The sequence below is a fragment of the Agelaius phoeniceus genome, chromosome 2 (genome assembly GCF_051311805.1).
Source record: "Agelaius phoeniceus isolate bAgePho1 chromosome 2, bAgePho1.hap1, whole genome shotgun sequence".
Classification (NCBI taxonomy): Eukaryota; Metazoa; Chordata; class Aves; order Passeriformes; family Icteridae; genus Agelaius; species Agelaius phoeniceus.
This window is the reverse complement of record NC_135266.1, coordinates 2,569,732-2,589,317: the sequence shown is the minus strand read 5'-3', so window position 1 is coordinate 2,589,317 and position 19,586 is coordinate 2,569,732. Positions and strand designations below refer to the sequence as shown.

The following is a 19,586-nucleotide window of genomic DNA, read 5'->3' as shown; positions in this document are numbered from 1 at the left end:
CCCAGCCCCACACACTAAAGCAGAGCAGAATGTGAAAATAATAAAAGCTCAAACCTGAGGCATCAATGGCAGGGGTGGCACTGGGTGAGTTTTAAAGGTCCCTCCCAGCCCAACCCATTCCATGATTCTAAGATGCTGTAAAAATGCTCAAATTTGGTCACTTTCAGAGAAAATCTCAACACAAGCCCAATGCAGCAGAGCAAGAAACACTTCAGGAAAATAACAAATCCATTTTAAATCAGCATCAGATAGTGGGGAAAAATCCTTCCCTGGCAGGGTGGGCAGGGCTGGGATGGAATTCCACCCCTGGATCCCTGGCAGTGCCCAAGGCCAGGTTGGACACTGGGGCTGGAGCACCTGGGACAGTGGGAGGTGTCCCTGCCATGGCTGGGGTGGCTCTGGGATAATTTTTAAGGTTCCTCCAACCCAAACCATTCTGGTATTCTGTGACTGAATGGTCTCATTTGGGTTTGTTGATTACTCAGCAGAAATTGTCTCTGAGAATGACTTAGAAAGGAGACAGAACCATTGGGGTTGTTGGTTCTGTCCCCTTGTTCCCTTGGGAAATTCCACAACATCAAAAGCTGCAGCTGGATTCCCTTGGGTGGTGTGTAAACCATTTAATTGCAGAAAAGAAAGATAAATTTAGCTGATGGTCTAATTATGAACAAGTAGAATAACTGACAGCTCACCCTCAGTTCGTGCATCCAAAATAGGATTTTCCTTCCTTTAATCAGTGTTTTACATCTGGTGTATGGGGGTGAAAAGCTGAACCTCATGGAAGTGTCCAAGTGCTGCAGCTGCTCTGAGGGAGTTGCACTTTGTCTCCCCATGTTCTGGAGCATGGCAAAGGCTGATTTTTTGACTTTTTTTAGGTCATGAAGGCAGGTCTCTAAAAATTCTTTCATGGGAGAACAAGTGGTTTGTGGATCCAGTTGTGTCTCCTACTTGTGCATTGTTTCCTTCCTGGAAAAAGGAATTTTTGATGTAGATAAACATCTTCAACCCTCATGGTTTAGTTAAGACTTCTGATAATTTTTTATTAAAATGAGGATTTTAAGATTTGAGGAGTTTAAGATTTGAGGAGTTTAAGATTTGAGGTGTTTAAGATTTGCAGCCTGTGAGATTTCCCCACATTTGGTTTCCCACCCTGAGCTCTTTGTCCCTCATCACAACCTCTCAAAGGGCTGAAGAGTTTTTGAGTTTCTTGTAAAAAATGCACCATCATCACACCTGTTGAAAGCAGAATGCCGAGTGTGGTCATTAATTAACTTATTAATTTATGACACAATGAATTTTGAAAATGTATCTTCCCACTTTTACCACTGCTGCCTGTAAATGTCCCTTCTGCAGAGCTTAACTTTAATTTTTTACCCAATCTACCTGCAGCCTTGATTCCAAATGCACTCAGAATTGACCTGGGGATGAAGAATTCCCTGGAAATGGCAAAGGAAGAAATTCATTTCAGCTGCCTGCACGAGCCTGTGGATGCACCTTGTAGTTAATAAACCCTTGTAGTTGAATTTTGTTCTTTTCATCAGCATCCTTGCTTGGAGTTTGTGCTGAAGGAAACAAATCCAAACAGAATTTTTCTTACAGCTCTGCTGCCATTTTGTTGCTTGGAGCTTTTAGAGCCTTGCTCTTTGGGAATGATTCCTTGGTGTGGATATTTTCCTCTTTTGTCAGGGCTCAATCTTTGCTGCCTAAAGCAAACCCCTGTCAGTAAATTCTTCAATTCTCCCGCATTCCTCCTGCAAACTCACAAAATTGTTGCTGCTTAGGGATTTCTCCACAATTTTCCCAACTGAAAGCCATCCATATGCTCTGTTCTAGATTGTCAAGTGGTCAGACTTTTGTTCACCCTTGGCCTATAAACCTGGTGAACCTTTTAAGTTAATTGCTGCAGCCAGTGTAGATAATTTCAGTAGCCTTGGAGTAGCCTTCCTGGAAGACAGGCTGCAGATGGAGAACGGGATGGTGCCACACAGGATTGTTTGTAAGTACCCTCCTGATCATTTCTCATGCCACAACATTCTTGATTTATGCTTATTTTAGGTCTTTGTGCATATTTTTTGTACCTACCTGAAAATTTTCCTTTTTTTTTTTGGCAGTGTTTTTTTTTCCTGTTGGGATTCCAGGTTGATCCCTCTGTAGCTCTGCTTTAATTTTTTTTTTTGGAGGATTTGGAAGGGTTTGGGTTGGAAGGAGCCTTAAAAATTATCCATTCCCAACCCCTGCTGTGGGCTGGGACCCTTCCACCATCCAAAGGGTGCTCCAAACCAGAAGTTAGCAAATAATTCCTTTAAATCTTGTCTGCTGGATTAACAAATCTATTTTTGAAAATCCAAACTGAAAGTTTTTAGGCAAATGTTCTCTTTTTTTTTTTCATATTTGAAATTAACATATATTTAAAGCTGAACGTGGATTGAAAACAATTTGGGGTGGGATTTTTTTTGGCCTTTTTTATGGGGTTTGTTTTTGCTTTGCTGTTTCATTTAATGTAGATCACAGTGCTCAGGCAGAAATGAAGGAATGACAAAATCAACAGCATTTAGCTGAAGTGCAGGAGGACAGGAATATTCTCCCAAAAGAATCTGATGGGAAATTCTGTCTCTCCTGGTGCTGTTCTGCATAAATATTCCCCCAAGGAAGGCTGGCAGCTGAGAGTGTCCCAAGTCTGTCCCTTTTTAAAATGTTTTCTGCCTCCTTTTGCTTCCAATGCTCTGTGGAAGCTGCTCCAGAACAGGCTGGGGGAGGCTCTGGATGGAATAACAGAGGTTGGAAACTGAAATTCCCTTGGGATATCAAAAAAACCCCAAATCTTGCTTCATGTTTCTGCTCCAAAGGGGATGTAATTTCATAATAAGGAAAGGGGTTGAAGTTGGATTAACAAAATGTTGTTAATCGAGTTTCTCCCTGGATTAAGAGCACAATAAATTGATTTGGTTGTGTGTGAGTGGGGAAGGATTCAGGAAAATGTTTCAGATTTTGCCTTGAAGCCCCCTTTGTGATGAGTGTCTTTTCTCTCCTCTTTGCTCTGCACATTTCTTGCTGGTAATAATCATCTTTGCTCTTCTCTTCTCAGTTGTATTTGCTCCAAATTATCTTCCCATTTCTGTCATTTTCAGGGGAAAAGGGAAATTTTTAACAGTTCTTCCTATTTTCTTGTTTTCCCTTGGATTCTTAGCTCCCAGATCTTGCTGTGCTGGATCTCTCTGCCTTTCTGCAGCCTGAAATCTGTTCAAATCTCTTTTTTATTCCCTTTTCTCGTGCCAAACCTTTATCTGCAGCCTGCAGCAGTGCAAGGGACGTGGTTCAATATCTGTCTTGCCCAACACCATCACTTTATTAGCTTATTTCAAAACAGTTGCTTTCAAAACAGCAGCACTTTTAAACCCTGCCCTAATTAGAAGAGCTGTACTTTTCCAGAGGTATTTTCTCTTTTTCATTTTGTCTTTAGATTTATGGTATGAGTGCAAATCTCTGTTGTCCTGGGGGGGAAATAGGATTTGTTGTGTCAAATAAGTGAAATTCTTGCTGTTACAGGGAATTTGTACTGAAACTGAATTCTGCTGTTAATGATACTTATCCTAACCCTGGTAATCTCGTTATTTGAACCCTTTTTTTGGTATCTTTACCTTTTGCAGCTGTCCATTTAGAGGAGTCTGCTCTGAAGGAGCTGGCAAAGGAGGCACCGTCGGCAGAAGAGGAAAGCACGGACATGGATGCAGTAACTCCTGCTGGGAAATCAGGGTTAGGGCAAGCTGAGGAGGACAGATCCCAGCTGGAAGAAGAAAGGGAAGATGAGGAAACAGGAGGTGGGGAGCAGCACCACCTGCACCTTTCCAGCTGCCACGAGTGCCTGCAGCTGGAGAACAGCACCATCGAGTCGGTGAAATGCGCCTCTGCAGAGAGCATCCCCGAGCTGCCCCGGGACTGCAGCAGCACAGGGCAGGAGGAGAAGGAGCACCAGTGCCTGCAGAAAGGAATCAAAAGAATCAACCTGGCTGGAAAACCCCCTAATGTCCTGATTTACCTGGGCTCTGAGGCTGCCAAAGGGAGGTTTGAGCAGGTGAAAGCAGTGCTGAGGGAGTGCATCGATGCTGAGAGCTACACCCTGTACCAGCTGCACCAGGAGCAGGTGCTCAGGGACCCCTGGGTGGAGAATTCCCTGCTGCTGCTCATTGCCACAGAGGAACCCATCCCCGAGGGCATCCACAGGCAGTTCATGAAATTCCTGTCCAAAGGGGGGAAGATTCTTGGGCTTTCTTCGTCCTTCACCTTTGGGGGCGTGCAGATAAAGCACAAGAACAAACTGAGGAGGGCGGTGCACGAGCTGGTGGTGACTAAAAGGGACAGCACGGAGGTGAAGCTGAACCTGCTGCTCAGTGGCTGCGTTTTTGAGGAGGGGATGAAGGGAGATGGCAGCAGAGTGAAGGTGTTGAGTCGACTGAGCAGTGCTGCTGAGGACACGGTGATTGTGCAGCTGAGCCATGGGAGCAGTGGAGGAGAAGCCATCCTTTCCCAGGTACTGTGGGCATGCATTTCCTCATTGCTGCCTGGGCTGCAATCCTAAAGATTGTTCCTATTGTGTGTTCATTGGGGGTTCCTGTCAAGGGCAGGTGTGCAAGCATGGAATGGTTTGGGCTGGGAGGGAACTGAAAAATCATTTTGTTCCAGAAAAATCATTTTGTTCCATTTTGTGACAGAGGAACACCTCCCACTGTCCCAGGCTGCTCCAGCCCCAGTGTCCAACCTGGCCTTGGGCACTGCCAGGGATCCAGGGGCAGCCACAGCTGCTCTGGGAATTCCATCCCAGCCCCTGCCTGTGACCATGGTCACAAGGGTTTTCAGGATGAAGAAGAGATGAGAATGTTGACTCCACGATCAGAAGGCTTGATTTATTATTTTATAATATATGTTACATTAAGATTATACTAAAAAGCAATAGAAAGGAAAAGGTTTCTTCAGAAGCTAGCTAAGCTAAGAATAGACAAGAATGAATAACAAAGATCTGTGTCTCAGACAGAGCAAGAGCCAGCTCTGCCATGAGTGGTCAGGAAATCCAAACACCCACAGCAGACCAATCCCAGGTCTACCTGTTGCATTCCACAGCAGCAGATAACCATTGGTTACTTTGGTTGCTGAAACTGCAGCTTCTCACAAGGAAAAATCCTAAGAAAGGATTTTTCATGAAAGATGTCTGCGACACCTGCCCCTCCTGTCAGGGAGGAAATTGTTCCTAATACCTGATCTAAACCTGTAATGTTTCAGTGTGAAGCCATTCCCTGGGTGCTGTCCCTGCATGCCCTGGAAATTGTCTCTTTCCAGCTTTCCTGGGGCTCCTGCAGGCCCTGCAAGGCCACCCTGAGCTCAGCCCAAAGCTTCTCCTGTGCAGGTGAACAATCCCAGCTGTGCCAGCCTTTCCTCCCAGCACAGGAATATCCTGAAACTCACCCAGTGCCACCCCTGCCATGGCAGGGACACCTCCCACTGTCCCAGGCTGCTCCAGCCCCAGTGTCCAGCCTGGCCTTGGGCACTGCCAGGGATCCAGGGGCTTCACATCTCCACTGGGAATTCCATGCCAGTCCCTGTCCACCCTCCCAGCCAGGAATTCCTTCCCCATATCCCACCCAAATCTCCCCTTTCCCAGTGGGAGCCATTCCCAGGTGTAAATGGATGTCCTGGATGTGCAGGGGTCCAAGTGCAGGGTGGGTTTCCCTTGGTGTTAAAGAAGGGGAATGTCACTGCTGGGAAAACATTCTCTTATTTTTGCCATGGATCAGGCAAGGTAAAGCCAAGTTTTGTGCAGGAAGCAGGAATTTCACTCATTAATCCAAGGAAATGCCTCCAAGGGGTGCCAGAGCTCCCAGGGGTGCCCAGTGGCAGCACAGGGAGCAGTGGCCACAAACCAAAGCCCAGAAAGCTCCAGCTCCACTTGAGGAGGAATTCCCTTCCATGGAACAGCTGCCCAGGGAGGTGATGGAGTCTGGGACATTCCAGACCCACCTGGACACTTCCTGTGTCACCTGCTCCAGGTGACCCTGCCTGAGCAGGGCTTGGACTGGATCACATCTCCAGAGGTGCCTTCCAACCCCAAATTGTTCTGGGATTTCCTCCTATTCCACAGCAGAGCTTTCCCTCTCTGCCTGCTGGAGGTGGTACAGGAATACAGCTGGAGCAGATTTTGGGAGGTGGGAAATAAATCCCACAAAAGCCTTACAAAAATAGGAATTGTGGCAAAGCAGGAAGTGCAGAATAAACTTTGCTGGAAACTTTTTATGTTTCCTGAGTCCTTATTCAGGCTTTTAAAGGTTGAAATGTTTAATATTCTGCAGCTATCAAATAGCTCAGAGAATCTGGGGGTGGGATTGGGGTAGTCTAGGATGAGCCAAAACCATTAATTCCACTTAAAAATAATATCCCACAATAGAAGTGTCTCTCCAGTATCATGATATTGTGATCTCTGGTTAAAAAACCACCAAAACAGCCAAAGAAAACCCTCAAACAAACAACAACAAAAAAACCCCAAAAAAACCCCACCAAACCCCAAAAAACAAAGCAAAACAAACCCCAAACAAACAAATAAACAAAAACCACCCCACCCCAAAAAGACCAAACAGATAAAGGTCAAGTGTTCATAATATTTTTTTTTCCTTTTTTTTTTCTTCACTTTACCTTCTGGATAATGGGTGAGGAAGCTTCCATGGGAGGGTAAATGTTGGTCACTGATGATTGAAATGATTTAAATATTCCCAGCTAAAGCTTTGGGTGGTGGAAAGGCTGATGAGAGGTACCACGAAGTTTAGCAAATAAATAATTGAGAAAAGCAGAGCAAGATGAGTTTTCCAAGATTAAGTTAAGGAATATGAAAGATGAACCCACTTTATGAAAGATTCTATTTTTGTACCAATATTTTAGGTGGGGAACTTTCTCAGCAGCCCAGAGCACTGAAATTTAACTGCTCAGGGGTCAGGTACCAAGAGTCTTGGAGCAGTTACAGAGCTCAGAAATATTCAGGGGGTTCTCAGAAGTGTTTTTGTCTTTGATTAGCTTAGATCTGCTGGGTTTTTGGGAGCTCTGTTGGACACTGGAGGATATTTATTGCTTTTTTTTTTGTAGGCAGCTCTGCCAGCCAGAAAATGGATTTGATTCTGTCCCTGCAAGTTGTGCTTTGCTGCACCCTTTCAATTGATCCTCCTGCTGCAGTAAAACTTGATACTCCAGAGGTTTTTCCCAGGAAAAAGAAAAGGGCATCAGAGCACAGCTTCAAAAATCAGATTAAAAGCATTAGTGGGACATTTTATAATTCTCAATGACTTCCAGTCTGGATTTGAAAAGCCCTCGTTGTTTGCAGGCAGTGACATCAGCCAGGAACTATTCTGGCAGATTTGTTTCTCTTTCTTCTGCACTCCTCTGGTGGGTGGGTGTGTCCTGCCTCCTTTTTAATGTGTTTATTTTACAATCATGGAGTGGTTTGGGTTGGAAAGGATCTTAAAATTATCCCATCCCACCCCTGCCATGGCAGGGACACCTCCCACTGTCCCAGGCTGCTCCAGCCCCAGTGTCCAGCCTGGCCTTGGGCACTGCCAGGGATCCAGAGGCAGCCACACTCATTCATTTCCCTGAATTTCAATGAAAATATGTAAAAGACAAAGAACATAATGAAATTTTGCAAAATGGAAGGAATGAACAAAAATAAGGGCTGTATTTAATAGCAATCAATCGATCTGCAGAGAGTACAAGTGTGGTTTCTTTGGAGCTTTTATTTGCCAAGGTTGTGATTAAATGTGTGAGAGGGTATTTCTTGTTGGCACTCAGATGTTTATCAGTTCTTATCTCTGTCACAGTCTCACAAACCCTGAGTTCTGCAGCACTTCACTCCAACAAACTAAAAATGGAGCCCTGTCTCTCTCTGCAAGGCCTTTGAAGGATAAACTGTCCAATTAACAAATGACACCTCAATTATTTTCACTTTTAACCCAATACCCAACCACTCGTGCCCGCAATGGGGACTTTTTTATCCAATGACACAAAACCACCCAAACCCATGGAGGAGAAGGAGAAGGAGAAGGAGCAGCCTCCACCCCAAACCCTCCATCTTGCTTTCTCTCTATTCCTGTATTCTAAACCCTTAAACTCTGGGTTTCCCACCCTGTGATATCACACACTTCTATCCAAACTCCACACCTAAATTCTCAGTTTTATTATCGAATTTTGGAAGTTTCTCCAGGCCCTCAGGTCAGTGCAGTGTTCTCTGGGGATCAGTGCCTGGCAGCACAGAAAGCCCAAAATTCAGGGTTCCAACATACAAAGGCTTTGAAATATCTTGGAAAAGCAGGAAAAAAGAGCCAAAAAGGAGGTTTATGAAGGATTTTTTCCTCTTGCATTTAATTTTAACTTCTAAGCATCTGCTTCAGCCATGAGGAGTGATTTTCTAGCAGGTGAAAAAGTACTTTTTACACAGAAGGGATTCTTTATCTGCACTGATTTCCACTGAATTCATGTGACTTGCTTGAGTTCTCCATACTTTGAACAACTTCTAAAAAGCTCTTTCAATTTTCATACAGTTTTGATGGAATTTCAGTTTTGATGGAATTTCACTTTTGATGGAATTTCAGGTATAATGGAATTTCACTTTTGATGGAATTTCAGTTATAATGGAATTTCACTTTTGATGGAATTTCAGGTATAATGGAATTTCAGTTTTGATGGAATTTTAATGGAATTTCACTTTTGATGGAATTTCAGGTATAATGGAATTTCAGTTTTGATGGAATTTCAGTTTTGATGGAATTTTAATGGAATTTCACTTTTGATAGAATTTCAGGTATAATGGAATTTCAGTTATAATGGAATTTCAATTTTAATAGAATTTCAGTTTTAATGGAATTTCAGTTTTGATGGAATTTCAGTTTTAATGGAATTTCAGTTTTAATAGAATTTCAGTTTTAATGGAATTTCAGTTTTGATGGATTTCAGTTATAATGGAATTTCAGTTTTAATGGAATTTCAGTTATAATGCCATTTTAATTGTAATTGCAATTCTGTTCATGCACGGAATATTAAATGCCCAATCTTGCTGTTGGTTCTGGCAGACCTGAAAAGCAGAACATTAAATTTAACTTGGTCAATACAAGTTTGATCGACTCCTTCAGAAAAAGTTTCTGAAGAAGTGAAATTTTAGGTGGGTTCCAGAGGAAATTCTGGTGTCTTGATGGTTGTGATCCCTGAATTAAAAACTGATTTTCTTTTTTTCTATCTCCTGCCAGGCCCATTTGGAGCTGGACAGCAATGCCATGGATGTGCAGACTGAGGAGGATTTTAATTTGCTCAAAATGAGCAATTCCAAGAGATTTGAAGTTCTCAGGGAGATCCTGACCTGCCTGGGGCTGAGCTGTGGATCCAGTGAAATCCCTGAGCTAACTCCCATTTATCTGCTCTCTCCTGATGAGGTAAGCTGGGATTTACCCTGCCAGGGAAATTCAGTGTTCTCCTCAAGCCTGGTGCTTTTCTTTGGAGAGTTCTCAACAGGTATTTCAGGTAAGGGAAAAAAAATTTCATTTTTATTCCATCAGGTTTGGTCCCTGCTAGAAGGAATTCTGAATTTCACCGCAGGGGAATTGTGCAGGGTTAATTTTATTATATTTTTAATTTTATTATATTTCTGTGTTTCTGTTAAGAAATTTTTAATGCTGTGCTTTTTGAAGGCTGTAGTGAGCTGCAGAAATAACTGCTTTAAAAGACAGGATTTATTTCTTTATTTTTTAATATGAAATCAAGATAAAAAATTAATCTCTTAATTAAATCAAGATAAAATTTCCAAATTTTAAATCAAGATAAAATTTCCAAGAGAGGAAATGGTGAAGAGCAGAGTGCAGTGAATGGGAAGGGGCTGGTGGCCCAGGGAAATCAATCCCTGATTCCTGAGGCTGTTGTAATATTTCCTGGGAATATCTGAAATTCAAATGTCAGCTCTCGGTGCTGCTCTCCTCCATGTGGGACCCTGCTCTGAACAATTGTCAGGAGTGTCTAAAACAGGGATTTTCACTTGTTCTTCTTTAAAATATAACTTCAAAATCTCGTGTGAATTGATTCTCCATTTGTGTGGCAATGTGGAAACAAAACTGAAACCCATTTAACCTTTTTGGTTGTGTTAGATGTGCTCCAGACACAAGCCTTGTTCATTGAACTCTTCCTATTTTTGTTCTCCTCTTTCACTATTTTTTTTCATGATTGTTTCTGTCCAATGCCTTTGCACTTCTCAAACATGTTATAAATTAAAATTCAGTTAATTTCTATCCAAACTTGCCATCTAGTGGCATATTGCAGGGTTGCAGACCACCAAGTTAAGATATTTTAACTGCCTATCCTTTAGTTAAAGTTTATACCACAATGAGTTTTTAAAATTTAAACCATAAATTCTATTAATAAATTATTTTATTCCTAAATTTCATTAATTGTGGTTCCATGTGATTGTAATTGTTTTATTCACATATTTAATGGGAGTTTTGCTGTGTGTAGTCGTTGTTTTAATGTCTTTCCCTTTAGGCCTGATATAATTCCAGAATCTTGTGTAAAAGGAAATTGCAGCTTGTAACAACAACAGTTCCTAATGAAGAGAGAGCACATAAACATAAATAATGAATGTCTTAGAGTTCAGCTTTCTCACAAATTATTTATTTTTCCCCATCCATCCATTATTTATTTTTCTCCTTAGGCCTCCTTCCTTTCCCAGAGAGCCAGGAGATACCAAAAATGTGAATTATTGGAGGAAATCCTTAATTTTATTGCCAGCAAGTGATTTTGGGATGGTTTTCTTAGACTTCCCTGTAATAAAAATACCACAATGAGTCACATAATGATCAAGCAAACTCAAGGTCTTGTTAACAGATACAAAAATAATGAGAAATATTTTATATATTTCTTTTATATTCTTTTATATTCTTTTTAATATTATTATTATATATTTATTATATAATAATATTATATATTATTTATATATTTATATTATATATAATATTATATATATTTATGATATAATAATATTATAAATATTATATATTTATTTTTATATATAAACTTTTATATTCCTGAGACTGGGCAGCTCAGGAATGATTCCTCATCCCCAAACTGGACTTTCCATTGTGTTTAAAATCTGCTGGTTCCCCTCACCTGCTCAGATTTTCTAATTAATTTTAGGAACCCCAAGCTCCTTTTGCTTATGAGGAAAAATAATAATTGGGTTTGCTCTGCATTTTTTACTCCATTAAGAGAAAATGAAGCTGAGGGTGGTTTTTTTGTTTGGTTGGTTGGTTTTGGTGTTTTTTTTTTTTTTTTTTTTTTTTTTTGTTTTTTTGTGTGGGTTTTTTTTTTTTTTTTGATAATTTTAAAATTCTTTCAGCTTTAAGTGCTGGTTTGGGGAGTTCTTCAATTACAGCAGGGCTGTAAATTCTGTGGGATTCCCTTGGTGCCTCTTCCATCTTTTATCAGAGCTTTCACCTGGCCTGTTTCCTGCTACCTTTTGGGCATCAAATAGAATTCTAAACTTTATTCTGTGAGCACATAGCTTCTCCTGACTTTGCCTCTGCTGAAATTCCCAGAAAATCTGAGTTTTTCTGCATCGTTGTTGAGATGCTGTTAATAATCCCATCAAACCTATGCTGCTAATTGATATGAATGTGATTATTAAGAATTTAAGATGCTCCTCTCCACTCTGTGGGTCTTTGTGCCTTTTGCATTGGAATTTGAAGCTGTTCCTGAGGGGTGGATTGGAATTTTTTTTTCTTTTCCTCCTCAGAATTCCCATTTTGAAGTTTTAATTTCCAATTCACGGACCTTAAAACCACAGTCTTGCTGCATGAATTAAAAAAACCCAACAAAACATGAGCAAACTGGAATTATTATATTTTAAATCCAGATGAAAGCTCTGCTGTCTGAATAATGGATGGTCCTATCCATCTTTAAGGATTTTAGATCTTAGCAGGGAGAATTCTGCTACAACAACTGAGGAACAATTAGATGAAGAACAATTAGAATGCTGGTTAAAAGCTTAATTAAATCTACACAGCTTGATGCTGAATGTAACTTTAGAGGTCAGTATTGATAGCAAACCCCAGCATCTTTGTTTTTTCTGCTTCTCTTGCTGGGCTGCAGAACAAATGGAGAGGGAAATTCAGAGTTCTGTGGGGAGGGGAGCCCCAGGGTCTGGCACCCACATGTTCAGTGGCAGCTCCCAGCACAGAGATCTGATTTTTGATGCAGCTTCTCCCTTATACTCTCAAATATTTGCTCTTTCAGCCATCTCCAAGGATAATTTTTCAGACATAAATGGCAGGATTGTGTTTTATTGCAGGGAGTTTCAAACCAAGAGTAGATTTCAAACCAAGGATTTTCTCCTTGAAGAATGAGATTTGTCCCAGTGGTGATTATTCCCATTAGGAATTGTTACACCCTCACATTTGCTCATCTGAAAACTTGAGTAAAAACTCCTCAGGCTCAGAATTTTTTTTGTGCATTTGAGTAATTCAGTAGCTGGAGCAGAATCAGCTCAGAGCAGATTTCCATGTCTTGGTTCTGGGGTGGCATAGTCTGCTTTTAAATTCCAGGTCCATTATGTCAGCCAAGAAAATGTGCAGTCACTTTATCCTGAATAAATCTTCCTTTGAGGGTGGGAAATTTGAACTCTCAGCTAACACTATAATGAACCCTGATTTCAGGGTACATTTGGAGACAATTGTTTCTGAAATATTTCCATGCATATTCATGGCTGTTGTAGGACTTGAGATTCAACTTCAGGGTTTGTTTTTAAATTTCCAGGGCCAAAATCAGGGGTAGTTACACTGGGACTCCAGAGTTTTTATTACTACCCAGGGTTTTGGTTTATAAGTAAGTCAACCAAAAATGTATAATCTACAAAATGGGAGATTTGCTTGTTTTCTCTTATCCTCAAAGCATCAGCATCATCCCTGCCTTACAGACAGTAGAACAAAAACCAACAGCTCTTTAAAATTATTTATTCCAGAAAGGAAATTTGCTCTTTTCTCTGGCTCAGAAGTAAAATAAGAGCTGAGAAAAATCTTAAAATTATCAACAGACAGTGAGGAACTTGAATAAATCACTGATAAATCATTTGTCTAACATGTTTTACTTTTTTTATATGTATTATCTGTATTATTTTAAATGAGCAAAAACCTTTGTACTTGAAGGCTTTTCCCAGTTTATTTCTTGGCTAGAAATGAAAATACCTTTCAAGGCAAAGTAGTTTCAAGGGAAAAAAATAGATGAAGCAATGTAAATATATCTGTACCAATAAAAAGGGGTATTTGCTGAAGCACCTTGCTGCCTTTGGGAAATGGATTTAATGTATCTGTAAAACTTCACCTAAGGACTGATAGCTGTGCTAGCAATTAAAAACACTGAATTTAACTCCATGGATTTAGGGCTTTTTTCCATAATAAATGCAAAGGAATTGGTTGGGCTGCAAGGCTTTGAGTTGCCTGTGTGTGCAGGGAGGGGGGGTTTGCATTTGCTGGGTTTGTGTTTTTCCCTCTCCCCTCCTCAAATTCACTTTTGTTTCTTTACAACAAAACCCTGCAAACCCAGAAGGGCCACACAAATCATAAAGCAAACTTTTTTCAGTGTTAGCATTCATGGGAAGTGTCAATGTCTGGATTCTAATCCTAATTCCTGCTGTTTGCTGCGGTTGGAGTGCGGTTCTGAAGGGAATTGTTCTCCAGGAATATGGTTTTTGACAGTCTGTGCCTCACTGTTTTCCTCTTTTTGCTTCATTAGCACTCAGAATAATGAAATTATGTAGGGATTGTGTCCAAATTCAGCAGTTCAGAGCTGCTCTGCTCTGGTTTTTGTATCTCAGTGATGTCTCCTCTTGTACCCAAGTGAACAACATATGTAACACTTGTCACAGTCCCATGGTGGAATAAATTCTGTGTATTTTAGCATCTTTTTATACTTTCTCCCCAGTCTTCTATTACTCTGCACACTTTTATTAATGTAGTTTCCTCACAGAACTGTTGGTTCTTGGGTGAATTTTGCAAACTTTTGGGTTCCAGTTATTTGGTAGAGGTAAAAGCTTAAATCAAGCTGAGTTTGTGAAGCAGATTTTGCAGCAGTCCTGATGCCTCAGGTTTTAGTTTTTTCTATTTATCAGGTTCTGTGCTGCTTTAGTGTGTGGGTCTGGGTTCACATTCTGGGATGCTGAGCTCTGTGCACAGAGCAGGGAGACAAAACAATTCCTGCTCCAGCTGGGCACCAAGGACAAATGATCCAAATCTCAGCCCCAGAGCACAAACCCCGTGGGCTGGAGAGAGAAAAACAAGCAGGGTGGGACTGCAGGGGCTAAAGCTGGAATGGGACAATGAACTGCAAGATGCAAATGGAGCAGAACTGATCCCAGGGACAGAGCCCGTGCCCGGCCGTGCATTTTGGGGCCATTTTGGTTCATCTTGGGTGCAGCCCTGGCTGGGCTCTGGTGCTGCCCAAGGTGCATCCATGGAGGAGATGCTTTGAATCAATCCCTGCTTTATTCTGTAGCTCTGCCCAGCCTCTGCTCTGGGGCAGCCTGCACAAGGCATCAGTCCAGGGCAGGATGATTTTCACAGGTACTTCTGTGCCAACGCAGCCCTGGCAGTGAAAAATGAGAGTCACAGAATTCCAGAATTATCAAGGCTGGAGGAGCCTTTCAGGATCACCCAGCCCCACCAGCATCACCCCAATCCCTGTCCCCAAGGCCACATCCAGACTGCTCTGGGACAATTCCAGTGACTCCAAACCTCCCTGGGCAGCTCAGCCCAAGGCCTGACCACTCTGCCAGGGAAATTTTCTGTGCCAATCTCCAACCTGAGCCTGCCCTGGTGCCATTTGAGGCCATTTCCTCTCCTCCTTTCCCTGCCCCTCCTGGCAGGAGCTGTGCAGATCAGTGAGGTGCCCCCTGAGCCTCCTTTGCTCCAGGCTGAGCCCCCTCAGCTCCCTCAGGGATTCTCCAGCCCTTCCCAGCTCCGTTCCCTGCCCTGGACGCGCTCCAGCCCCTCAAGGCCCTGTTTGAGGTTTTCCTCTTCATGGCTCTCTTCAGATGCAAAGAACTTGCTTGGATCACTGAGGGACATTAAATTAACACCTTGCCTTGAAAAATTGTTTTGTTCTCAAACAAAAATAAAACCTTTTGCCCTTGTCCAGGGAAGGAGAATGGAGCTGGGAAGGGGCTGGAAAACCTGTCCTGGGAGGAGCTGCTGAGGGAGCTGGGAAGGGGCTCAGCCTGGAGAAAAGGAGGCTCAGGGGGGACCTCACTGCTCTGCACAACTCCTGACAGGAGGGGCAGGGAAAATAATGAGAGGAAATGGCCTCAAATGGCCATTTGAGGGCAGGCTCAGGTTGGAGATTGGGACAGAAAATTTCCCTGGCAGAGTGGTCAGGCCTTGGGCTGAGCTGCCCAGGGAGGTTTGGAGTCACTGGAATTGTCCCAGAGCAGTCTGGATGTGGCCTTGGGGACAGGGATTGGGGTGATGCTGGTGCTGCTGGGGTGGCACTGGATGGTCCTGAGGTTTTCTTCCCACCTTGATAATTCCATGATATCAGGAATAGCAACAGTGACTGTAGGTGGAAGGCATGGAGAAGATGATGAGGACTAATGGCAGAGTCACAGGAAAATTTTTCAAGAAGATTTTCTTGGCTCTTTGTTCAGAGGCAACTTTTGGAACCAACCCTATAGTGCAACATGGCTGTGAAACTATAAAAGGCTTTTTACTGATTTGTGAGACAAAAATTCAACTGGTCAATTGAGAGATTGTTTATTCTGGTGAGAAACAGGATTTGAGTGACAAATGAGCTTTGTTTGTGCTGCCTCCTGTAAATCTGGCTTTGAGGTGAAGGAGGGCAGGGCTGGATGGGATCTTGGCAATGAGGAATTGTTCCCTGGCAGGGCTGGCATGGAATTCCACCCCTGGATCCCTGGCAGTGCCCAAGGCCAGGTTGGACCCTGGGGCTGGAGCAGCCTGGGACAGTGGGAGGTGTCCCTGCCGTGGCAGAGGGGGCACTGGGTGGGCTTTGAGGTCCCTCCCAGCCCAATCCATTCTGGAATTCTCTAATTATTAGAAGGCTGGATTGCCTCATAATGTGTTCACTCTCAAAACATTCTTCAGCCTTTTTCCTGGAGCTGTTTTTAGGGGAACCCTGTAAGGGAGCCCTGGGGTGCTGCAGGTGTTCCCAGTGCAGTGCCCAGCCCTGAGCAGTGTCCCTGCCCAGCTGAGCCACTTCAGTGCTGTCCTTCTGTTCACATCACAGGAATTTCTGCTGCTCCCAGAGCCTTTCCCTCCAGCTCCTGCAGCCAGGGCAAGGTGTTTGCCAGCAGGGGACACTTCTGAGCTGCGTTTCGAGGGGAAAACCGGGGAAGGGATGGAAAGCATTTTATGCACAGTGTGTTGGAGATAGATTTGCATGAAAATATCTTTGCATGTTTGCAGCAACTGCCCCTGTATAATATTTCCTCAGTTTGAAAGCAGCCTTTGAAATTCCACAGGAATCGATGGCATGTAGTGTCAGGATACAGTAAAACATTTCCAATTAAGAAATCTTGATGGGAGGTGAAGGGAATTCCAAATGTGGAGCCAAGTAATTCCAGGTGGTGCTTAAAGATACCTTTTCCTTTTCTGCTGTTTCTTTTCAGGGAATATTTGCCATGTATTTAGGGGAGAGGGGAAGGGAAATCTGGCAAACATTGCCTTTATTTTATACTTGTCTACTTCAGATTTTGTTTTCCTTCTTGCAGGATGGCAGCAAACATGCTGTTCCTGTTAAACAAGCATGAGGCACATTTGTAGGCACATAATAATGAGCAGCATTCTTCCTTTGCATTATGGTTTGTAAACAACTTTTGGGCTGTGGATTGATTCAATAAATGGTTTTGAGGATCATTTGGAAAATGCAGGAAGCTTTGAGGAGTGGAAGCAGGTATGCTGTTTATAGCAATCTCCATAAAAAGGGGCTTTATGCTGCTGTGAGAACTAAAAGTTAATGCCTTTTGTACTGAGTAGCATTTAATCTTTGTGTGGAGCTAACTCTGATGTGAAATTATGATGTGCTGGCATCTGCCCAAAGTGCCACTCATGGAATTGGATTCTCTCATGTTTCAAGGCTGGCTTGGAGTCAGTGTGCATGATACTTCACAACCACTTTCTTCAGCAGGCATGTTCCTTCTGTACTGGAGAGAATGGAAAATTTCATTATCCCCCCAGAATGGCTTATGTAATATATATTTAAAACATTTGTGTGATCTCTGCCTGCTGCTGGCTTTTCACTCTTGAGATGACAGAGAGCAGCAGCAGGCCTGATCATTGCTTGGGTACAGGTTACTCAGCAGAGTGCTGAGGCTGACTTTTCTTAATTTCAGTTTGGTCTCAGAGTTTGGGATGGGGATCTAAATTTAAAAAAAACAAACGTGGTGGCAGATTGACCCAAATTCAGGTGTCCCATTCTGCCTTGCTGGGAGGGCTGTATTCAAGTGCCAGGGTGTGGATTTTGTTTCAGCACTCCTGGTAAAGCCTTTGGAGTCAGGGCTGCCCTGGAGCAGATGGGGGATTTTGGAGAGCAGGAATCTCTGCCCTGTGACAAACACCCCGCATTTGGCACCGCTCTGACCTCACCGCTCAGGGTCTGACAAAAGTGGAGGATTTCCAAACATAAAAAAAAAACCCCAAAAAACCACCCTCAAGATTCCCTGATGTCCATGGGGCCTGCAGCTAATTTATGGAAGTGAGACTGGGAAAATGAGAGCAGGCTTGGCATCAGCTGGAGCTGGCGAGATGCTCTCGGGTTACCATTGCTCAGAAATGACGCCTCCTTCCCACAATGGGAAATTGTTGTGGGGCTCCTCTGACACTTCCATCAGGGCTCCTTTTGTAGCTTCACTTCGAAGCACATTATGGCCAGAATGTGTGTTTAATTCATGTATCATTTAATTAAAGGGGCAAGTTGGGTAAGTACAGGGATAAATAAATGTATAGGACCAAGAGGAAATAGAATTCAATCGCTCTTCAAAAAAGAAAAAACTGCAAACTTTAGCTGCTTTTGGAACACTGCATTTGCAACACTCAGGTCTTCTGAATTTGTATTTTATTCCTTTGAAACACTGCACTTGCAATATTCAGGTTTTCTGAATTTGTATTTTATTCCTTTGAATAAAATCCTGCAATATTCAGGTTTTCTGCATTTGTATTTGATTCCTTTGAAATGCTGAACTTGCAGCATTCAGGTCTTCTGAATTTGTATTTTATAAATTTGAAACACTGCATTGGCAGCATTCAGGTCTTCTGAATTTGTATTTTATTCCTTTGAATAGAAACCTGCAACACTCAGGTCTTCTGAATTTGTATTTGATTCCTTTGAAACACTGCACTTGCAATATTCAGGTTTTCTGAATTTATATTTGATTCCTTTGAAACGCTGCATTTGCAGCATTCAGGTTTTCGGAATTTGTATTTGATTCCTTTGAAACACTGCATTTGTAGCATTCAAGTCTTTGGAATTTGTATTTTATTCCTTTGAATAGAAACCGGCAGCATTCAGGTCTTCTGAATTTGTATTTGATTCCTTTGAATAAAAACCTGCAATATTCAGGTTTTCTGAATTTGTATTTGATTCCTTTGAAACACTGCATTTGCAGCATTCAGGTCTTTGGAATTTGTATTTTATTCCTTTGAATAGAAACAGGCAGCATTCAGGTCTTCTGAATTTGTATTTTATTCATTTAAAACACTGCATTGGCAACACTCAGGTCTTCTGAATTTGTATTTGATCCCTTTGAATAAAAACCTGCAATATTCAGGTTTTCTGAATTTGTATTTGATTCCTTTGAAACGCTGCATTTGCAGCATTCAGGTCTTTGGAATTTGTATTTTATTCCTTCGACAATCCAGTTGTGCAGTAATGTGCAGAAAAAACCCCAACTTGTTCACGACAGAGAGTTTATTATTGAAATGTATCAAGCTGGATTTATTCTGGAGAATTAAGATGGGAGTTTATTTGGAGTCACTGATTTCTCAGAGTTTGTCACCAGGCAAAGGCTCCAAAAACCTCCATTGTAGCTGTGACTGGTGCAGCATTGGTGGGGAAGGGGCTGCCTCTTTGGGGATTTTTGGGTTCCTCCTCTGACAGTTCATTTCCAGCCATGATTTCTGACACGTTGAGGAAAGCTGGAAATTCCAGGTGCAGGGGCAGTGGAATCTGGCATGTGCCTGTCTGCCTGACACGATGCAGTTCTGAGAGAGAAAAGCTGATTAAAGAGCAGCTGTTAGCTGAAATCACCACGTTTGCTGCAGCTCCTGCTCTGTTCTTTGGGCTTGCAGTGGGTGTTCCCAGCCAGAGACCAGGTTTGACTTTAATAAACCACTGAACTCACTTGGACAGCAAAGGATTGACAGGAAAATCGAGGCAAGGTTTTCTCAGAAGGAAAAAATAAATCAGAATAAATACATCTTGTGCTGGCTGTTTTCGTGGTACTTGTATTTTTCTCCTCCCAGGAAAAGTTCCCTGTGTAAAGTATCAGGGCAACCTGTGTTTTACAGTTAGATCAT

At 42.3% G+C, this 19,586-nt stretch overlaps 1 protein-coding gene across 4 annotated transcripts in view; it reads left to right on the top strand.

Moving 5' to 3' along the window:
* Nucleotides 1-19,586, top strand: part of HLCS (holocarboxylase synthetase) — a 153,482-nt gene that overhangs the window by 9,952 nt on the left and 123,944 nt on the right. For all 4 annotated transcript variants that reach the window (XM_077193160.1, XM_054628172.2, XM_077193155.1 and 1 more), the window contains exons 3-5: nt 1,834-1,996; nt 3,648-4,528; nt 9,273-9,455. In XM_077193160.1, the coding sequence (XP_077049275.1) occupies nt 1,834-1,996; nt 3,648-4,528; nt 9,273-9,455 (1,227 nt within the window). The remainder of the gene's footprint in view (nt 1-1,833; nt 1,997-3,647; nt 4,529-9,272; nt 9,456-19,586) is intronic.